At 41.4% G+C, this 16,763-nt stretch overlaps 1 protein-coding gene across 1 annotated transcript; it reads right to left on the reverse strand.

The window, feature by feature from the left end:
* Positions 1-2,436: 2,436 nt before the first annotated feature.
* Positions 2,437-16,116, reverse strand: FCRL1 (Fc receptor like 1). Its single transcript, XM_058539513.1, has 11 exons — positions 16,040-16,116; positions 12,034-12,054; positions 9,460-9,723; positions 7,990-8,277; positions 7,548-7,826; positions 7,088-7,204; positions 5,807-5,834; positions 4,690-4,772; positions 4,398-4,469; positions 3,774-3,805; positions 2,437-2,838 (listed from the first exon to the last, which is right to left on the reverse strand). Exons 1-11 carry the CDS (start codon positions 16,068-16,070, stop codon positions 2,767-2,769), a joined length of 1,287 nt encoding a protein of 428 aa, XP_058395496.1. The 5' UTR covers positions 16,071-16,116; the 3' UTR covers positions 2,437-2,766.
* Positions 16,117-16,763: the final 647 nt, after the last annotated feature.

Raw genomic sequence — 16,763 nt, forward strand, 5'->3', positions numbered from 1 at the left:
ATGGAGAAAGGAAAGTCTCTTCAACAAGTGGTGTTGGGAAAACTGGACAGCCACATCCAAAAACATGAAAATAGATCATTACCTTACACTATGCACAAAAATTAACTCAAAATGGATTCAAAACTTGAATGTAAGACCTGAAATCATGAAAATTCTGCAAGAAAATATATGACATCGACATCAGTCTTAGCAACATATTTTCAAGCACCACGTCTGACCGGGCAAAGAACAATAGAAAAAATAAACAAATGGGACTACATCAAACTAAAAAGCTTCTGCACAGCAAAGGAAACCATCAACAAAACAAAAAGACAACCTAACAATTGGGAGAAGATATTTGCAAACTATGCATTTGATAAGGAGTTAATATCCAAAATATATAAAGAACTCATTCATCTCAACAACAAAAAACTAACAACCCAATTAAAAAATGGGCAAAAGACCTAAACAGACATTTCTCCAAAGAAGATATACAGATGGCCAACAGACACATGAAAAGATGTTCAAAATCATTAACTATCAGGGAAATGCAAATCAAAACTACAATGAGATATCACCTCACGCCCGTCAGAATGGCTATAATTAACAAGACAGGAAACAACAAGTGTTGGAGACGATGTGGAGAGAAAGGAACTCTCACACACTGCTAGTGGGAGTGCAAACTGTTGCAACCAGTATGGAAAACAGTATCGAGATTCCTCAAAAAATTAAGGATAGAACTACCATATGATCCAGCTATTCCACTACTGGGTATTTATCAACAAAGAATGTGAAAATACCAATGTATAAAAATACATGGCCCCCTGTGTTCATTGCAGCCTTATTCACTATAGCCAAGACTTGGAAGCAACCTAAGTGCCCATCAAGGGATGAATGAATAAAGAAGATGTGGTATATATACACAATGGAATACTACTCAGCCGTAAGAAACGACGAAATCTGGCCATTTGTAACAACATAGATGGTCATTGAGGGTATTAGGCTAAGTGAAAAAAGTCAGAGGGAGAAGGTCAAATACCATATGATCTCACTCATTAAGTAGTATATAAAAACAACAACAAACACATAGAGACAGAGATCGGATTGGTGGTTACCAGAGGGAGGAGGGTGAAAAGGGTAATTAGGCATATGTGTGTGGGGATGGATTGTAATTTGCATTTGGGTGATGAGCATGAGAACATGATGTAATCTATGCATAAATAGAAGTATAATGATGTACAACTGAAATTTATACAATGTTACTGCAGTTTAAAAAAAATAAATAAAATTAAAGAAAAAAAGCAAACATTTTGTATTTCCATAGAAAAAAATTGTTAATTTCTAAAATAAAGTCCACTGGGATTTTGATTGGGATTGCATTGACTTTAAAGATGAATTTGCATAGGGTTGGTATCTCAACAATTTTGAGTCATCCAAATTATGAATGCAAGATATTCAGATCTTTATGTTATCCCAAGTATGTTTTGTAATTTTCTCTATACAGGTCTTACACCTCTTCTGTCAAATTTATACCTAAATATTTTATATATTTGCTATTATTATAAGCGGCATTATTTTCATAATTTCCAATTGTTCACTGCTAATATAATAGAAATATAATTTTATAAATTGAAAAATGGTTAAAATGGTACATTTTATATTATATATTTTACCAAAATAAAAAAAGAAAAATATATATTATGATTATCTATGTAACAGAATATTACAAAGCCTTTTAAAATAGTACAATAGATCTATATACAGACTTGAAACTATTTCGTGATATTTTGTTATATAGGTATATTTCTAAATATGTATATATTTACATGTATTTATGTATAAGTGTTTGTACAAAAATAGGAAAATATATGCAAAGCTAAGATTTTAACAATGCTAAGTTTTTAACAATGGGTACTACTTGTGGTGTTGGATTATAGGGAAGACTTAAATTTTTCATCATATACTTTTAAATTGTTTTAATTTAAAAGAATGTATGATTGTTTTAAAATTAAAATACAAACTCCAGACCATATTACTTAGTTTTCAAAAAGTTTGTGAATAAAGGAAGAAAAGTTATATTCATAAAGCTTCTAGAGGCTGCAACAAATACAGAACTTTGGATGTGGTGAAACTTGCAAAGATTGTATCTCACCATAAATGTGAGCGCATCTAGATTGGCCTGTACATACAAAATATTTCCCTAAAATTAAGTGTAACCACAATAACTTTTTATGTAACTTAATTTTAATTCTATTTTGGTAACAGTGACCCCAAATGCACTGAGTCATATTTTATACAGAAACAGTATGATTAAAGTAAGTGGCAGGGCTGGAGTTCTGTACTGTCTGAGCAGAGGAAGCACTTGAACAAAATGATGGACACAGCTCTCTGTATGGAGCAGTCCCACAAAAGCACTAACCTTGGGTCCATGCACTCTAAGAGTCACTGTCCCTCTACCCCAAGATCCACAGTTATTTTTATCCTATCCTGTTTCCTCTTATAAAAAGAGATTAGAGCACAATTTGACCTATGCCTAAAAGATCCAGTAGGAATCCAGTTCTGGTAACAAAGTCCTTCCCATTTCTGCATTTGTGTTGGTTCTCCTGGGTGAGTTCTTCAGGGCTTGAGCCAACTTCACTTCACAGTAGTTGCAGAAATATTCTCATGGAGGAAAGCACCTGGATGAGGTGTACTGGACAGCTGACTCCCCCAGGATCTCTGAAGAACATATTGGTTCTCAGGCATGGGGTCATGGATGGTTTCCAAAGAGCAGAACCTTCCATAACTTTACATAGCATCTTCATAATCCAAATCTGTATCGTTCGCCTTCTTCAGCCAAGAATATATGGCTGAGGGGTCCTAGAAGCAAAGGCACATGGATAGGAACAGAGCAGAGAAGATAAGAACATGCCTGCCACAGGTTCTCTTCCCCAATCAGCCTGGATGCATCCTATCACGGTGCACCACACAGCATATAAATTGGAGCCTCTTGGAAGACTCTGACCCTAGGCTAGCATTTTCAAAGGGCTACATTCCACTGGTCAGCTACAGAAGTGCTCCTGATGAGCTGCAAGCTGGTCAAAACTTACAAGGCCTTTTCTCATTCGAATGGGCCATTGTTAGTTCCAGAGGCTGTCATTTTTTAAGGATGTCAAAATTTTGTATTCATAAACTAAATTTAGCATGTCACTGCAGTTGACCAAGGACATGAATTCTGTCCTGAGTCATCTAGCTGCCACACCACACTAGACAAAATTACAAAGCACCTATTGTCCTTGAACACTTGGACAGTTGGAATTCCTGCAATATTCTGAAGGGATTTTTGTATCATCAGTGATGTGTTGAATTGTTCAAGGTTTACGAATTGCTGAGTTTTAACGACACAAATCACTATTGATTTAGCTTCGTTTAATAGTAATTTAGTTTTCTACAGGTTGTTGGGTTAGCCTTAGAGCACAGTGATATGTGTATGGTTCAACAGTATTTCATGATAAAGATTTTCAAGTAAATAGAACTGTTAGACTAGGCACGCACTACAGTTTAACTGCAAATCATCCATATGCCCATTGCTAAAGTAAATGTATATGTAACTTTCAAAATTTCCTTGTACAGTGACACTTTACTGTTATAACCAAATGTTTTTATCCCTATTATGAGGGGAGATAAGGGAGAAGATAGACCATTGTATCTTTTGTTTTTCCTAAGTGGCCACAATTTTAAAAGTTTGAGAACCAGTCGCCCAGAAGAAAGAGAGGAAGAACATGCAGGAAAGAACAATAGGGATTCCAACTTACCTTATCCTCATTACGTGTCCTTGGGGGTTCCACTGTGGAGGAAAAGGTATGGTACATACTGTCAGATTCCACTTATGAACACCTTCACTAAATTTGCGTTAGTAAAGGCTTCTTCCTCTTCTGTCTATTTCCTATGGATTTATTTCCATTCTGTCTTGCTTTTCTCCCTATCACAAATATGATTCCTTTACTATACAGAGGAAAATTGGCAGCCTGGGGGTGGGAAGGTAAGTAGGTCCCTCCCGGCATTTATACCTCTCAGCAATTTTGGGCCTAGCATGTATGGGATGGGGCAACAGCAGCAACTAGGCAGCTGTGATGAAGTGCTACAGGGAGTACATAGGCCTATTCAGAGAGGGCAGGCAGAAGCCACCATCTCCAATGCTGCCATCTGACTGGGGAGATACGCAGGAGACAAGTTAGCATCAGCACTGGGCTCTCCTGGAGGCAGCTTCCAGTCAAAGGCCAGTCTTCAGATAGGCACAGCAATGCTCATGGTCAGCTCCAAGGGAAGAAGCAACAGTGAGGAAGAACGCTGCCATACTGACATACACAGCCACTGATTATCCTCTTGGTTCCAGGAAAGGCAAAAGTCAGAGACAAATTCATTCCCTCATGTCTCACCTACTGCTGATTGCAGTTCCTGCTGCATTTGGTACACCAAAGAATAAACCTCATCCCCACTTACAACATTCACTGCAAGAGAAAAAAGGAAGCATCATGACACAGTCCCTTCGTCTTGCCATTGAACTTACTGCATACTTACCACCTACCACAGCTATGAAGACAGATGAGCCACCTATTTGCAGAAGTGGCTGGGGCACAGCAGGGTCAGACTTGCCTAGCAGACATCGCCGCATTGCCCCTTCCTCAGCTTTCTCTACCTACTCTGCCCAGGTCGTTTGGGAAGCCTCACCATTTTGGTATATAGGTTGTTGTTGCACTGGGTCAGGTGAGTTGAGGTAGGTGGGTTGTTGAGGTACAGGGCTGGGAGCGCTCCTGCAAACACAGAAACACATGCTATCTGTCTGGGATAGCATCCCAGATGTCCCAGACATTGCTGACTGGGATTATGAATAAGACACTAAAGGAGAGAAGCCTGATAGAAAGTCCTGAGCAGAATACTAATTTACAGGAAAATCAGCAATCAGCACAACTGCATAGTACAAGCCACAGCCCTATACCTGGGCTGAGTAGGGCATTGCAGAGTATCACTAGATTATGTATTTCCTAAGTGTCAAGTCCTTAACTGACTGGCTCACTGTGGTATTGCCCACACCCAGAATAGTTCCATTCACATCATAGGTGCTCAGTAAATACTGAATAAAGAAATACTGATTCACCCCAGATGGAAAACAGGTTGCTAGGCAGAAGAAGCAGCTTGAGGAGAAAACGGTCTTGCTTGTACATGTACCACTGAAAGAAAGCTACTCTGATTTGGAAAAAAAAAATCTGTTTTTTTTGTTGGCATAAACAATAATACACTATAAAAATATATCAGCTAAACATTGGTTATTCCCAGATGGAAGTATTTAAAATATCTTTTCCTCCTCTAAACTTCTAAAGAACTTCATCAACAATTTTTCTTTATGTTTATGACTCTCTGGCCTGTATTACAGAAATGCATGTACATCTTAACTACTCTAAGACTCTCCACATATTTCCGTATTTTCCTGTCTTTCAGTACTCAACAGAGTGACTTCCAGGCCCTCAGATATTGGTTAATTGATTGAATGAATGCATGAAACAGGTCAAAGCAATGTAACTTTCTTATTCTGCATATTTAGTGAAGGAGATAAATTAGTAAGAATGATGAATGATTTAAATTAATTAGTTTAAAAGAAGATTTAAATTAATTATATAAAAGAAGAGGAATAGCAAGTGAACGTTCAAAGTTATAAGTGGGAGGACTCTGGAGTGGCAGTTTTGGATATAATAAAATATGAAAAAAGCTCATGAGAGAGGTCAATTCAAATTTTTTTAAATAGATTATTCTACATTGTCAGTGAACACAGAAAAAGCAGAGGACTCACCCTGGTGGATCCCTGGTTGAACGTCTTCCTGCAAGTCAAACAAATGAGCGCACATGTCAATGGAGGAACTCTTTCTCAGTGCTTTCATATAGCCCTTGTGCGAGGAATGTTCCTCGTGCCAGCATGTCCATAGCAAGATGCCATTGTGTGCCCAGAGAACATTCTGGTTGTCATTTAGGCAGATCTTTCATTTTGTAGATGAAGAGACTCAGGTCCAGAATAGTTAAGCTAGCTTCCCAAACACAGTTTATACCAGAGCTAAGACATGAATCCACACCTCTGAACTCTTACACCTATTATATTTTTTCCTTTTGGTTTTACAACCACGCCACCTAATCTTATCACAACAAGACTTCTCAGAAGCAGGCAGTCCCCCATCAACATTATAGATGGGTGAGGTGCCCAAAGATGCAGGAAAAGCTTGGAATTTAACTGAGAACCCACATTGTCTTCTCTTGCCCCCATCTTCCTCTTGTTCAATGGAGAAAAGGAGACCAAGATTAAACATACAAATAAATATGTAATTACCAATTGTGATAAAGTATGAATCTAAATAACTCGGTACTCTGATGAAAAATAATAGAAGAGAATCGTAGGCAGTGTGGCCAGGTGAAGCCTCTTGGAGAAAACGATATTTACACTGAAAAGTGAGAAAGATCTAGCATTGAGTAGAATGTGTGGATGTGTCGATGAGCATTTTAGGGAGAAGAAAAACCGTGTGACAATACTCTAAGGCAAACAAGAATTGAGGCATTGGGGGGGAGGGCAAAAGTGGTAAAGGGGGGCATTTGTATGGTAATGGATGGAAACTAGACTTTTGGTGGTGAACGTGTTGTAGTGTATATAGAAGTCAAATTATAATGATATACACTTGAAATCTATATAGTGTTGTAAACAAATGTTACCTTAATAAATAGAAAAGAATTGATGCATTGACTTTAACTGGGAGATGGTCAGTATAGCTGAAATTGCTAACTGTACTTCTCCTCCAGTGGCTGATTAGTTATTTTAGAGTTTCATTTTTGCATAAAAATTAAATCACAGAAGCACAAGATATAGGCTGAGCCTCGACTGATAACACATGGAGGATGGAGAACTTTACTAAAAACATCGCACTACTTTAATAGGTGCCATTCCCATGCTGGGGGTTGTGAGCAGATCTGTAGGTAGAGTGGGTAACAGGATCTATTCATCCTTTACAGTATACTTGTCACAAATCTAGCCTATTTCAGTGAAAAAAAAGGTCATAGTAACAAAATACCAATCCCAATAAATACTAACCGATTTTTCTCTTGAGCCAGCAGCAAAATAATAGGGCAATAGTGGTGGGACAAAGGATGCCAAGCAGCCCCTCAATGACTCCTGAAGTTAGAAGCTCTTTTCTGTCCTCTGTAGGCACTGAGGGGAGAGATCTGTACATGAGCTCCCAAGGAGAAGGGCTAGGGTTTGGAGAGCAGACATCTTGAGTGTGGGTTGAGGCCAAGGTCTGCTCTTCCCAGAGGGAGGGATGGGATGGGATTTATTTATCTAGACACTTGTATCTTATCACATGGATTAAAGAAGAAGGGAGGCACCCAGCCTTCATGTCCTCCATGCCCCAGATACACCTCCCGGAACAGTGCCACCCCCTGAAGCCCCATCTTTGGTAGCACACCACCAAAAACATTTGGGGTCAGCAAAACTCTCCCAGGATACTAGACAAGAGACATTAACCAAGACAGTTCCATAGCCTGAGCTATACCTGTGATGTTGAGTGGCACCACCTCACTGCGCTGGGCCCCCAGGCCATTGTTGGCCTCGCAGGAGTAGTTTCCAGAGTGTTCTGCTGTCAGAGAGAGGTTGAAGGACACTCCTCCTCCAGAAGAAGCCGAGCTGCTCCCCAGGGTGACATCTTCATGATAAAACTTGTACAAGATCGAGGGAGAGCCTCTCTGGGCCTCACAGTGAAGCTCCACCATGTCTCCCACAACAGCCTGGGCCCTGGGAGCCCTGAGGGTGAGGACAGGGCGAGACACTGGAACTGACAGAGATAGTGGACTGTCAGAGAGGGTCTCTGATGATGTGACAGACTCATAATCCCTGCCCACAGAGGCTCAGCCCCATTGAACTTCCTCAGGGTGCCCCAGGGGAACATGGAACCCAGTTTGCGACCTGCTGGCTAAGCTGAAGGTAGTGGAACTTACTTCTGACAGTGATTCTCACTAGCCCACTGAGACTGGGGCCATAGCCATTGTCAGCTGCACAGTAATATTGCTCAGCATCACTCTCCCTCACCGTAGGGATCTCAAACTTCGCTGTCAGTGAACGCCGAGTCTTTGTTTCCAGGTTTAAACCCAGGGCCCCTTTGTACCAGAGGAAAGTGATGTCTCCTGTGCCCCCAGCAACCAAGCAGACAAGAATCAGCTTCTCTCCCTCCATCACGTGTCCCCCTGGAGGTTGTATCTCCAAGCTCACATTACTGACGGGAACTCCTGCAGGAACACAAGATGACATAGGAGGGCCCTGAGTAGGGAGAGTTTCAGGGACCTAGAGTAGGCGTGACAGTCCCAAAAGCAAAGGCCTCAGATAAAGTCAATAATCTATATAGTTTAATGGCAGGGGTGAGGTGCAGCAGAGGGGAGTTCTGCTGATGTGGAATTGGTATTGGTTAGGTTGATAGTGGTAGGGTAAGAAAGATACCATAATATTACTATAGAGGATGCAGCATGACCTCCCTGCCTAGGACAATGTGATTCCCAGAACCCTGATCCCTCAAACTCATTTTTCAAGGCACGGTAATATAATGGTTACGAGTCCAGTTTACAAATCAAACTGCCTGGGTTTGAATGCTGGTTCCAACTCTTACTACGTGTGCTTGATCAAATTACTGAACTTCTCTGAGACTCAATTTCCCATTTGTAAAATGGAAATGATAATGACAGTTATCTCCTATAGTTGTGAAGGTTCAGTTGAACAGCATGTGTGAAGCTCCAGAACAGGGCCTGCAGCATATGAACTGTCCAGTGGTTTCTTTGTGGTGGTCCAGGTTCACCAGTGTTGAGTTTTGAGTGAGTCTGGGAAAGCCCAGCCTTCTAGAAGCATTAGACATTTGCTTTATGGCACAATGGATACGTCTTTGTCTGAGAAGGGGAGAGGATGTCAGAAGTGGCAACACTGACATGGAATAACATGGTTCAGAATCACAAAACTCCTTCTTTTCTTTTTGTCTTTCAAAATCAGTTCCCAACTTCTCCTCCCTAAGCCCTTCCCCACAAAGCCTTCTCTTACCACCTCAGTCAGATTTCCCCCTTCTCTGGGGTTTCTATTAATAGTCAACCCTACACACCACATATTTCGCCCTGGTTGTTTAGGGTGCCGGTCGAGCCTCAGCTTCTCGTAACCAGGGACCATGTATTATGCAGCTATTTCCCCCACACTCTCCAGAACAGTGAAGACACATAGTAAGGGTTTCCTAAACATTCTTCTGTTTGCTTGAATGGGAATAGCAAGGATAAGGGAAGATCCCTTAAGGACTCCGATAAAGAGAGAAGCTCAGGTATATCCTTCAAACAACTCCTATTCCTTCAGGAGCAGAATAAAACAGTCAGGGAAGACCGGCCTTGTGCCTCTGCCCTTCTCAGCCCACCCCAGGAAAGGGCCCCACTGGCACTCACTCTGCACATCTATCTGGATACTCTGGCTCCATATCGCTTTGGGTGATGCTGTCTTTGCTCCACACCAGTAGGACCCTGAGTTTTCCCTCCACATGGTGGCGATCTGGAACTCCGGGAAGCTGTTCCAGCCCTGCCCCAGGGTCTGACCATCTTTAAAGAAGCAGAACTGGGCATCTGACTTCAGTGGAGCATGCTGGATCTTACAAGTCAGGGTCATTGAGTTCCCCTCTATGGGCTGAGAGGGGCTGGCTCTCAGAAACACCACTAGAGAAAAGGATTAAACACATATTACAGGGCAACGGGGGTCAGAGTTTCTGGTAAGAGGCACTTTGTGTTCTCAGCATTTAAGACAAGACTCAAAGAACCAGTCGTTTGGACACACAGACCACCCCTCATATTGTCCCCTGAAGTGGCCCCTGGGCTTTTCTTTGCCGTCTGCTCACCCCCAGCACATCCTGCCCCTGTACAGCATCACCTCCTTCCACAAGGCAACTCTTACCTTTGACTTGGTTCTTAGTCTTTGTAGTTTTATCCATGAACTAAAAAGACCTTTTTCGGAGACAGTGCAGGGTTATTGATGACTGTCACTGGAGTTAGCATTGGAGATGACGATGCTTGAAGTTTTAGGAAAAGTGCTATATTGATTATTTTCTTCTGTTCCCTTTCCTCTGACATCTCAGACCCACACTATCTCTTTCAAAAACAGAATATGAGAACCAGAGGATCAATCAGTCTGGGAAAGACTTAGAGGAACTCAATTTCTTCTTTACTATTTCTCGCCTGTCCCTATTACTGCTATTACTAATGGAAGGGACAGGCATGCACTTGCCTGGAAATGCCCTGCATGCACACATCAGGGACTTCTATACAAACTTCTGTAGAAGCCATTGTCATAAGGAGCAAATTCAATCCATATCTTACGCCTCAGGGATGTATCCCTTTTTGGTCATAGGGCTCTTTTCTGTGTGAGTTAAAGATGGGTCAAGTTGTGTCCTGCTTTCATCTCATCCCCTTATCTGCCCCAGTTGCAGCAGCCCATGAAACATCAAAGCCCTGGTAGCACTGGCTCTTTGCGCATTTGTCTAGCCACTCTTCAGAGCCTCTGCTGTTTGGGAAATTTTAAGAATTTTCCTAGGAAAAGCCTTTTTCTCTCCACATCAGATGAAAATGCTAAGTGTTCTAGATCGCTGAGAGATGATTTCTGGTCTAATATCTGTAATCTCGAAGACTTCCTATTGGAATGCTTTACCCTGGAACTTTTAAAAAGTAAATTCAACCATGGTAACAGAATGTTTGCTCTGTGCTGAGTCATGGAATACCCTGTACATTAGAGTTACTGTCTCTCCTTGGAAAACTGTAGTCCACAGAGGACCGAGAAGCAGAAGTCCCCAGAGGACCTGCTCAGCTTTGGCGGCTGAGCAGAGAAAGGAATAAAATATGCATTAGGCACCTGTAACCAACTCTTCTGAATGAGGCTGGGGTGGGGTTGAAGTAGGACACTGGACAGGGTAGTTTGCAAGGGTCTGGAGCTTGGTCCTGCAGCCCAGAGTTTGTTTCACATAATTCTCAGCCACAGAGACTATCTGGAAAATTCCTGGTGACAGAAGCTTTGTTTCTTCATCCTGGATGTGGCTTTGGATTTCTGCTTAGGCTAGGATTGGACACATGCAATTATGAGGTAAAAGCTGGGCCAGGTACAAGGCATCATGGCATTAACACAAGGCATGAGTTAGAGTTGGGCAAACATCGGGTAAGGAACCCAGAAGGCTGAGTTGATTCTAAATATCTCTAGTCATGGGAATTCCTAATCCTGTGTTCCCTAGTTGCACATGCAGCCTGTGTTCTTGAGGTGGAAGGATAACCTCTTTTAACCCTGTGGTTGGTATGTACAAGAAAGCAGCTCTGCCATAGACTAGATTTAAACACGCTTTAGTGAAAGATTCCTTGTGGGGGAAAATTTCCTCCTCTCTTCATCTGGTAAAAGTAAGACTTTAAATCAGGATCAGAGCAATGAAGTAAGTTTGCAGAAACCAGAGTCTGAGAGAGAGAAATTGCACAGGGGTAATAGTTGTGGCTGTAGAGCAGGGCTGAAAACAGGAAGGAGGCAGCAGTACCACTTTGTTTTGCACATGGCCCGAGGATTGAGTGTCATGTTCTCCATGAATGTGTGACTTCAGCATTTCCTCCATCACTCCTGGTGGAGTACCCAGCTGGGGAATAAGCAGGACCCTGGGAGCCCCTGAGGCTGGGAGGGCAGAGATGCTTCTAATATTAATCTTCGACACCCCCTGACTTCCTTGTGCAAACAGCATCTTCCTCCCTAAGCTGGGATTTCCCAGAAAAAAGACTGTGGTTTTGAGAAGGTCAGAGCAAAAGTGCCCCTGAGCTGAGCAGGCATGTGTCAGGTACAGAACCTGGTGTGAACACAAGCAGCTTGGGCCCAAGGGAGCTGCTGTCATTTGTATATCTCAGGGGCTGTCACCAGACATCAGACAGCCATCCACAGGCCTCTTGCATTAGCTCAAGTGACAAGACACCCACTGACCATGAAGAAGAAAGGGAAGTGCAACTCACCAGTTGGTTCACAGAGTGGAGCTAGGAGAGAATTCAGCAGATATCAGTACAAAGCAGCAAATCCCAACTGTACACAAAGTTTAACATCCCCAAGAGCTTTCCCAACAACACATCTGCCTTCCCCCATGTCCTCCCCACGTCTCTCCCTTCCTCTCTCCATTACTCTTTCTCTCTCTTTCCTTCTCTTCTACTCTTCTTCCCTCCTTCTCTCCTTATTTTTCTCTCCCTTCCTTCTTTCTCTCTGTTCTTTTTCCCACATTCCACATCACCCACAAAACATCTGCCCACAAAACAACACATAGTTCATCTTTATGATCAGAAAGTAATTTCCAATAACTTCTCTAACCTATGGTTAGGAGGTGGTGCCTTTGTCCTCTAACAACCTGGCAGCTCCCTTCTCCAAGTCCCTGATTGCCATCCCCTCATCTCGAAAGTCTTGATGATCCAGCACTAGACTGGCTGACTCATGGTAACGACAGTCAGGCAAGGAGAGTGGAAGGGCTGGTGCTCAAGACATGATGCCCCTTTATTTACCAACTTCAGATCAGAGGAGGCTTAGATCCAGAGAATGAATTCAGATTCCTCCAACGATTCTCTTAACTCTCAAGGATTTGACTATAATACTATGGCATAATAATCAAGAATGGAAAATTCTGGGGAAAATGCAGAGTCTGCAGCCAGATGGCATAGATTTGAATCTTGGCTCTCCCTCTTCCAAGCTGTGTTACCCTAGGAAAAACACTTCATCTCTCTGTGCTTTAGTTTCCTTTTCTCTAAAATGGAGATAATTATAGACCTACCTCACAGAGTTTTTGTGAGGATTAAATAAATTGATATCCATAAAATGTTTAGAATAGTGCCTGGAATTTATTTAGCATTCACTAAATATTATCTCACTATTATTATCTAGTCTAGCCCATTTTTAGTCTGAAATGCCTGCTTTCTTTTAGGTTAAATGCTTATTTGAATAATTATTTCCTCAAGTAGGAGAAGGGAATCAATGGCGGCTAGCGTGAAAATCACATTTTATTTATTCATCCATACAACAAATAATTTTGGATGCTTACTGTACGCCAGACATTATACTTGGCACTGGGGTTACAGGAGTAAATACGAATGACAGTCTTTGCTGTCAAGTAATTTACATTATAGTGGTAGAAAGCCAATTAAAAAATAAATATATAACATGGTTTCAGAGAGTTATCAGTGCTATAAGAAAAATAAAGCAGCAAAATAAGTTACAGAGTATCTTAGGATGGTCTTGACTGTTTAGATAGATGTCAATTGAGTAGAAACCTGAATGCAATTAGAGAGCAAGCCTTCTGAATATTTGAGAAAGAGCATCCCCGGCAGAGAAATAGCAAATGCAAAGACCCTGAGAAGGAATGAGTTTGTCCAAGGAGGAATGAGAAGGCAAGTGTACCTGGAACTGACTAGGTAGGGGGACAGTGGTAGATATTGGTGTGTTCGAAGTAGTCAGGAGCAAGTCATGGAGAGCTTTGCAGACTTGGTAACAGTTTTGGATTTCACTTGAGATGTGATGGGGAGATATGGACAGTTCTGACTTAATTTGCATTGATAAAATCACTCTTACACTATGAGAAGAAAAGATGATAGTCATGCAACAGAAGCAGGGAGAACATTAGCAGCAATTTAGTCTGGAAGAGTGAGGATGATGGCTCAGGTTAGGCAGTACTGGTGGTGTGAAGTGCGAGATTTCAGTATAAATTTTGAAAGTAGAATCCATAAGAATTACTTATGGATTGGATATAAAGTATAAAATAAAGAGAGGAATTAAGTATGATGCTTAGATTTTTGGCTACAGCAACTGGAAGAATGGTGGTGATATTTATGGAAATGAAGATGTGATGGGGAAAAGTAGCTTAAGTTTTGTGGTAGTGGTGGTACACATGGCAGATCAAAAGATATGTTTGGACATGTTGAATTTAGGATATCTATTAGACAGCTGAATAGCAGTTGAATCTCTGAAAGGTGTTCAAAGGAGAGATCAAAGCTGGAGAAAAGCTTGAGTTTAAGCAGTTTAAGCTCAAAGCGGCTCAAAGCGGCTGTACAGTACTAAACTGTACAGCTTGGGAAAGTGATTACGGATGGAGAAGAGAAGTCTAGGTACCAACCTTGGGAAAGTCAAACATTTTGAGGTCAGAAAAGCAGCAGGTATTGAGTTAGAAAGAAAATAAGCAGAATATGGTATTCCAAAGCCAAGTGAAAAAGTATTTCCAGAAGAGGGACTGGTTGTGTCGAATACTCCTGAGAGGCTGAAGAAAATAAGAAATGAAAATTGAATCCTGGATAAGGCAACATGGAAGTGGTTGATGATATTAGCGAAAGCAGTTTCAATGGAGTGGTGGGGATGAAAGATTGAATGAAGTGGGTTCAAGGAAGGATGAGGAAGAACTATAAGGACCTAGAACAGTTTAGCAGTTGCCAGGGGTTAGGAATGGGGGAGAAGCTGACTATAAAGAAATTGAGGGCATGAGGAAATGTTTGAAGTGATGTAAATGCTCTGTATTTTGAGTGTGTCAGTGGTCACATGACCCTAAATATTTGTCAAAATCATAGATGGTATATCAAAAAAGTGAATCCTACTACCCTTAAGTTAAAAATGAATTTAAAAAAAGAAAAGGTGGAATCAGATGAAGTAAATGTAGCAACTCACTGAAAATTTTATAAAAGGAGATAAGAGAAATGGTTCAGCAAATGGGGAGAACACTACGTCACATTTCTATTATTTTAAGATAAAAGATATTGTAGCATGTTTGTATATTTAGGGAATAACCCAGAATGGAGAAAACTTTTGGTGATGGAGCGAAGTTTCTGAGAAAGCAAGAGTCTGGGACCCAACATACAACTGGAGTGTTCTGTCTTTGATAGGATTAATGACAATATATTCATGATAGGATGAAGAACAATATATTCACGATAGGATGAAGGACAATATATTCATGATAAGGAGAGAAAAGGCGGAGTGTGTGGATGCAAAGATAGGCAGGTTGACAGGCATGGCAGTAGGAAGGGGAGGCAATTTTCTTCTGATCACTTTTATTTTCTCAGTGAAATAGGAAGCAAGATTATAAATTGAGAGTAAGAAGGGAGAAGTTTGAGGAGAAAAAAGAAGGTATGAAATAGTGGTCACCAAGAATGGAAGAGCATTGACTATGAAAGTGTGGGAGGATTGCCTGGCACTGCTGATGGTCACCTGAGATTTGTGGTCCTACATTTAAAGAGAGATAAGTCAACACGATTGGGCCTTTTGTTTTAAAGTCACATTCAGCTGCTTAGGCACGGATGTGAAGCATGCAGAAGAGTGTGTTAATCAGAAGAGTGCTATGGGGGAAGAGCGATGAAGGTGTATCCAAGGGAGTATTTTGATGGACTACAGGATCTAAGCTGAATGCTGTGAGAAGTGAGGACATGGAGTGTAGTAATTGGCGATGGAAAAGTAATCCTGGGGAGTTGAAGACGTGTTGGAGATGGAGTGTTAGAGAAAGTAAGCTGGAAATACAATGTAGTTGTGGGTGGGAGGGCACAGTGGGGATGCTGAAAACAAAGATTTTGAAAGTGGGGAAGTTGTTAGTGATGATAAATTCTAAGGTTAGACGGTAGGACTAGGGAAGTCAAGAAGGGATAAAGGGAAATAATGCTGATAGTAGGAAGGGCAAGGAACTAAGAGGGAAATTTGTGGTATGAATTATCTCTGTGATTATTGAAAACACCAAGAACAAAGACAGAATTAATATTGGAAAGAAAGACAGACAGAGAACACTTCCTATGACAGAAAATCTGAAGTGGAAGTTTTCTTCAAAAATTTGGCTTTCCAGTATTTCCCACTTTCTGCCTGACTCTGAGCCCTCAGTTAGAAGTAGAGATATCAGCATCCCTGAGCATCACCAGGCAGAAACTTAGTCCTGAGGAGTCCCACAGCTCTTCAGGAGGCAGGGCCCCAGTGGTTGGAATCCCAAACCCTGCTCTGAGTTGTCCTACTCACCGCAGATCAACAGCAAGAGCCTCAGCAGCATGAGGACCAGGTGGGGCACTGCAACTGGAGATGTTCTCTCATTGAAAAAAGAATTCACCTCATAGTCAAGAGGTGGTGGCTTGTCAGATATTTGAGGAAGTCAGGATCGGAAGTCACTCTGTTGCACAAGTTTACAGAAATAGAAAAAGGAACAAGAGCCTTCAGATGACCCCTCTCTATTTCCTCTCCTGTGGAGGCTGAAAAATAAAAAGTGCTCCATTTTATAGTCTGGTTCAATTTCCACAACTTGAAGGAAATACATCAGGTCCTTCTTCAAGAATTGAGCTTCTTGAAGGAAGTTTCCCAAAGGCAGTTTCTGACTTTGATGAGAGTGGTATCAGGCTAGTCCTGCTGAAATTCAAATGGCATACTTTTCATATTTGATAGGGATGTCTCCTGGACTATGTCAAACAACACATTCTTTTGTTTCTCAGCAGCCTCTATTGTAGTCACACTATGCAAACATGTCATTAAGCCAGGGACTGATGAGCTGCCACCCAGGTTATGTGTAGTGTCTGAGAGTTGTTGCATATGATGATTTGTACAGAGTCAAGCTATTCATGAGATACTAGCTTCTGTATTTAAAGTTTCACAGAATACCAATAAGTGAGCATGAAATGGCTGAAAAACAAAATCACAGGAAATCACAGTCTGGTGGATGTTTGAAAATTAAATACAGGAAATAGGCATATGC

This window comes from Diceros bicornis, chromosome 4, assembly GCF_020826845.1.
Source record: "Diceros bicornis minor isolate mBicDic1 chromosome 4, mDicBic1.mat.cur, whole genome shotgun sequence".
Classification (NCBI taxonomy): Eukaryota; Metazoa; Chordata; class Mammalia; order Perissodactyla; family Rhinocerotidae; genus Diceros; species Diceros bicornis.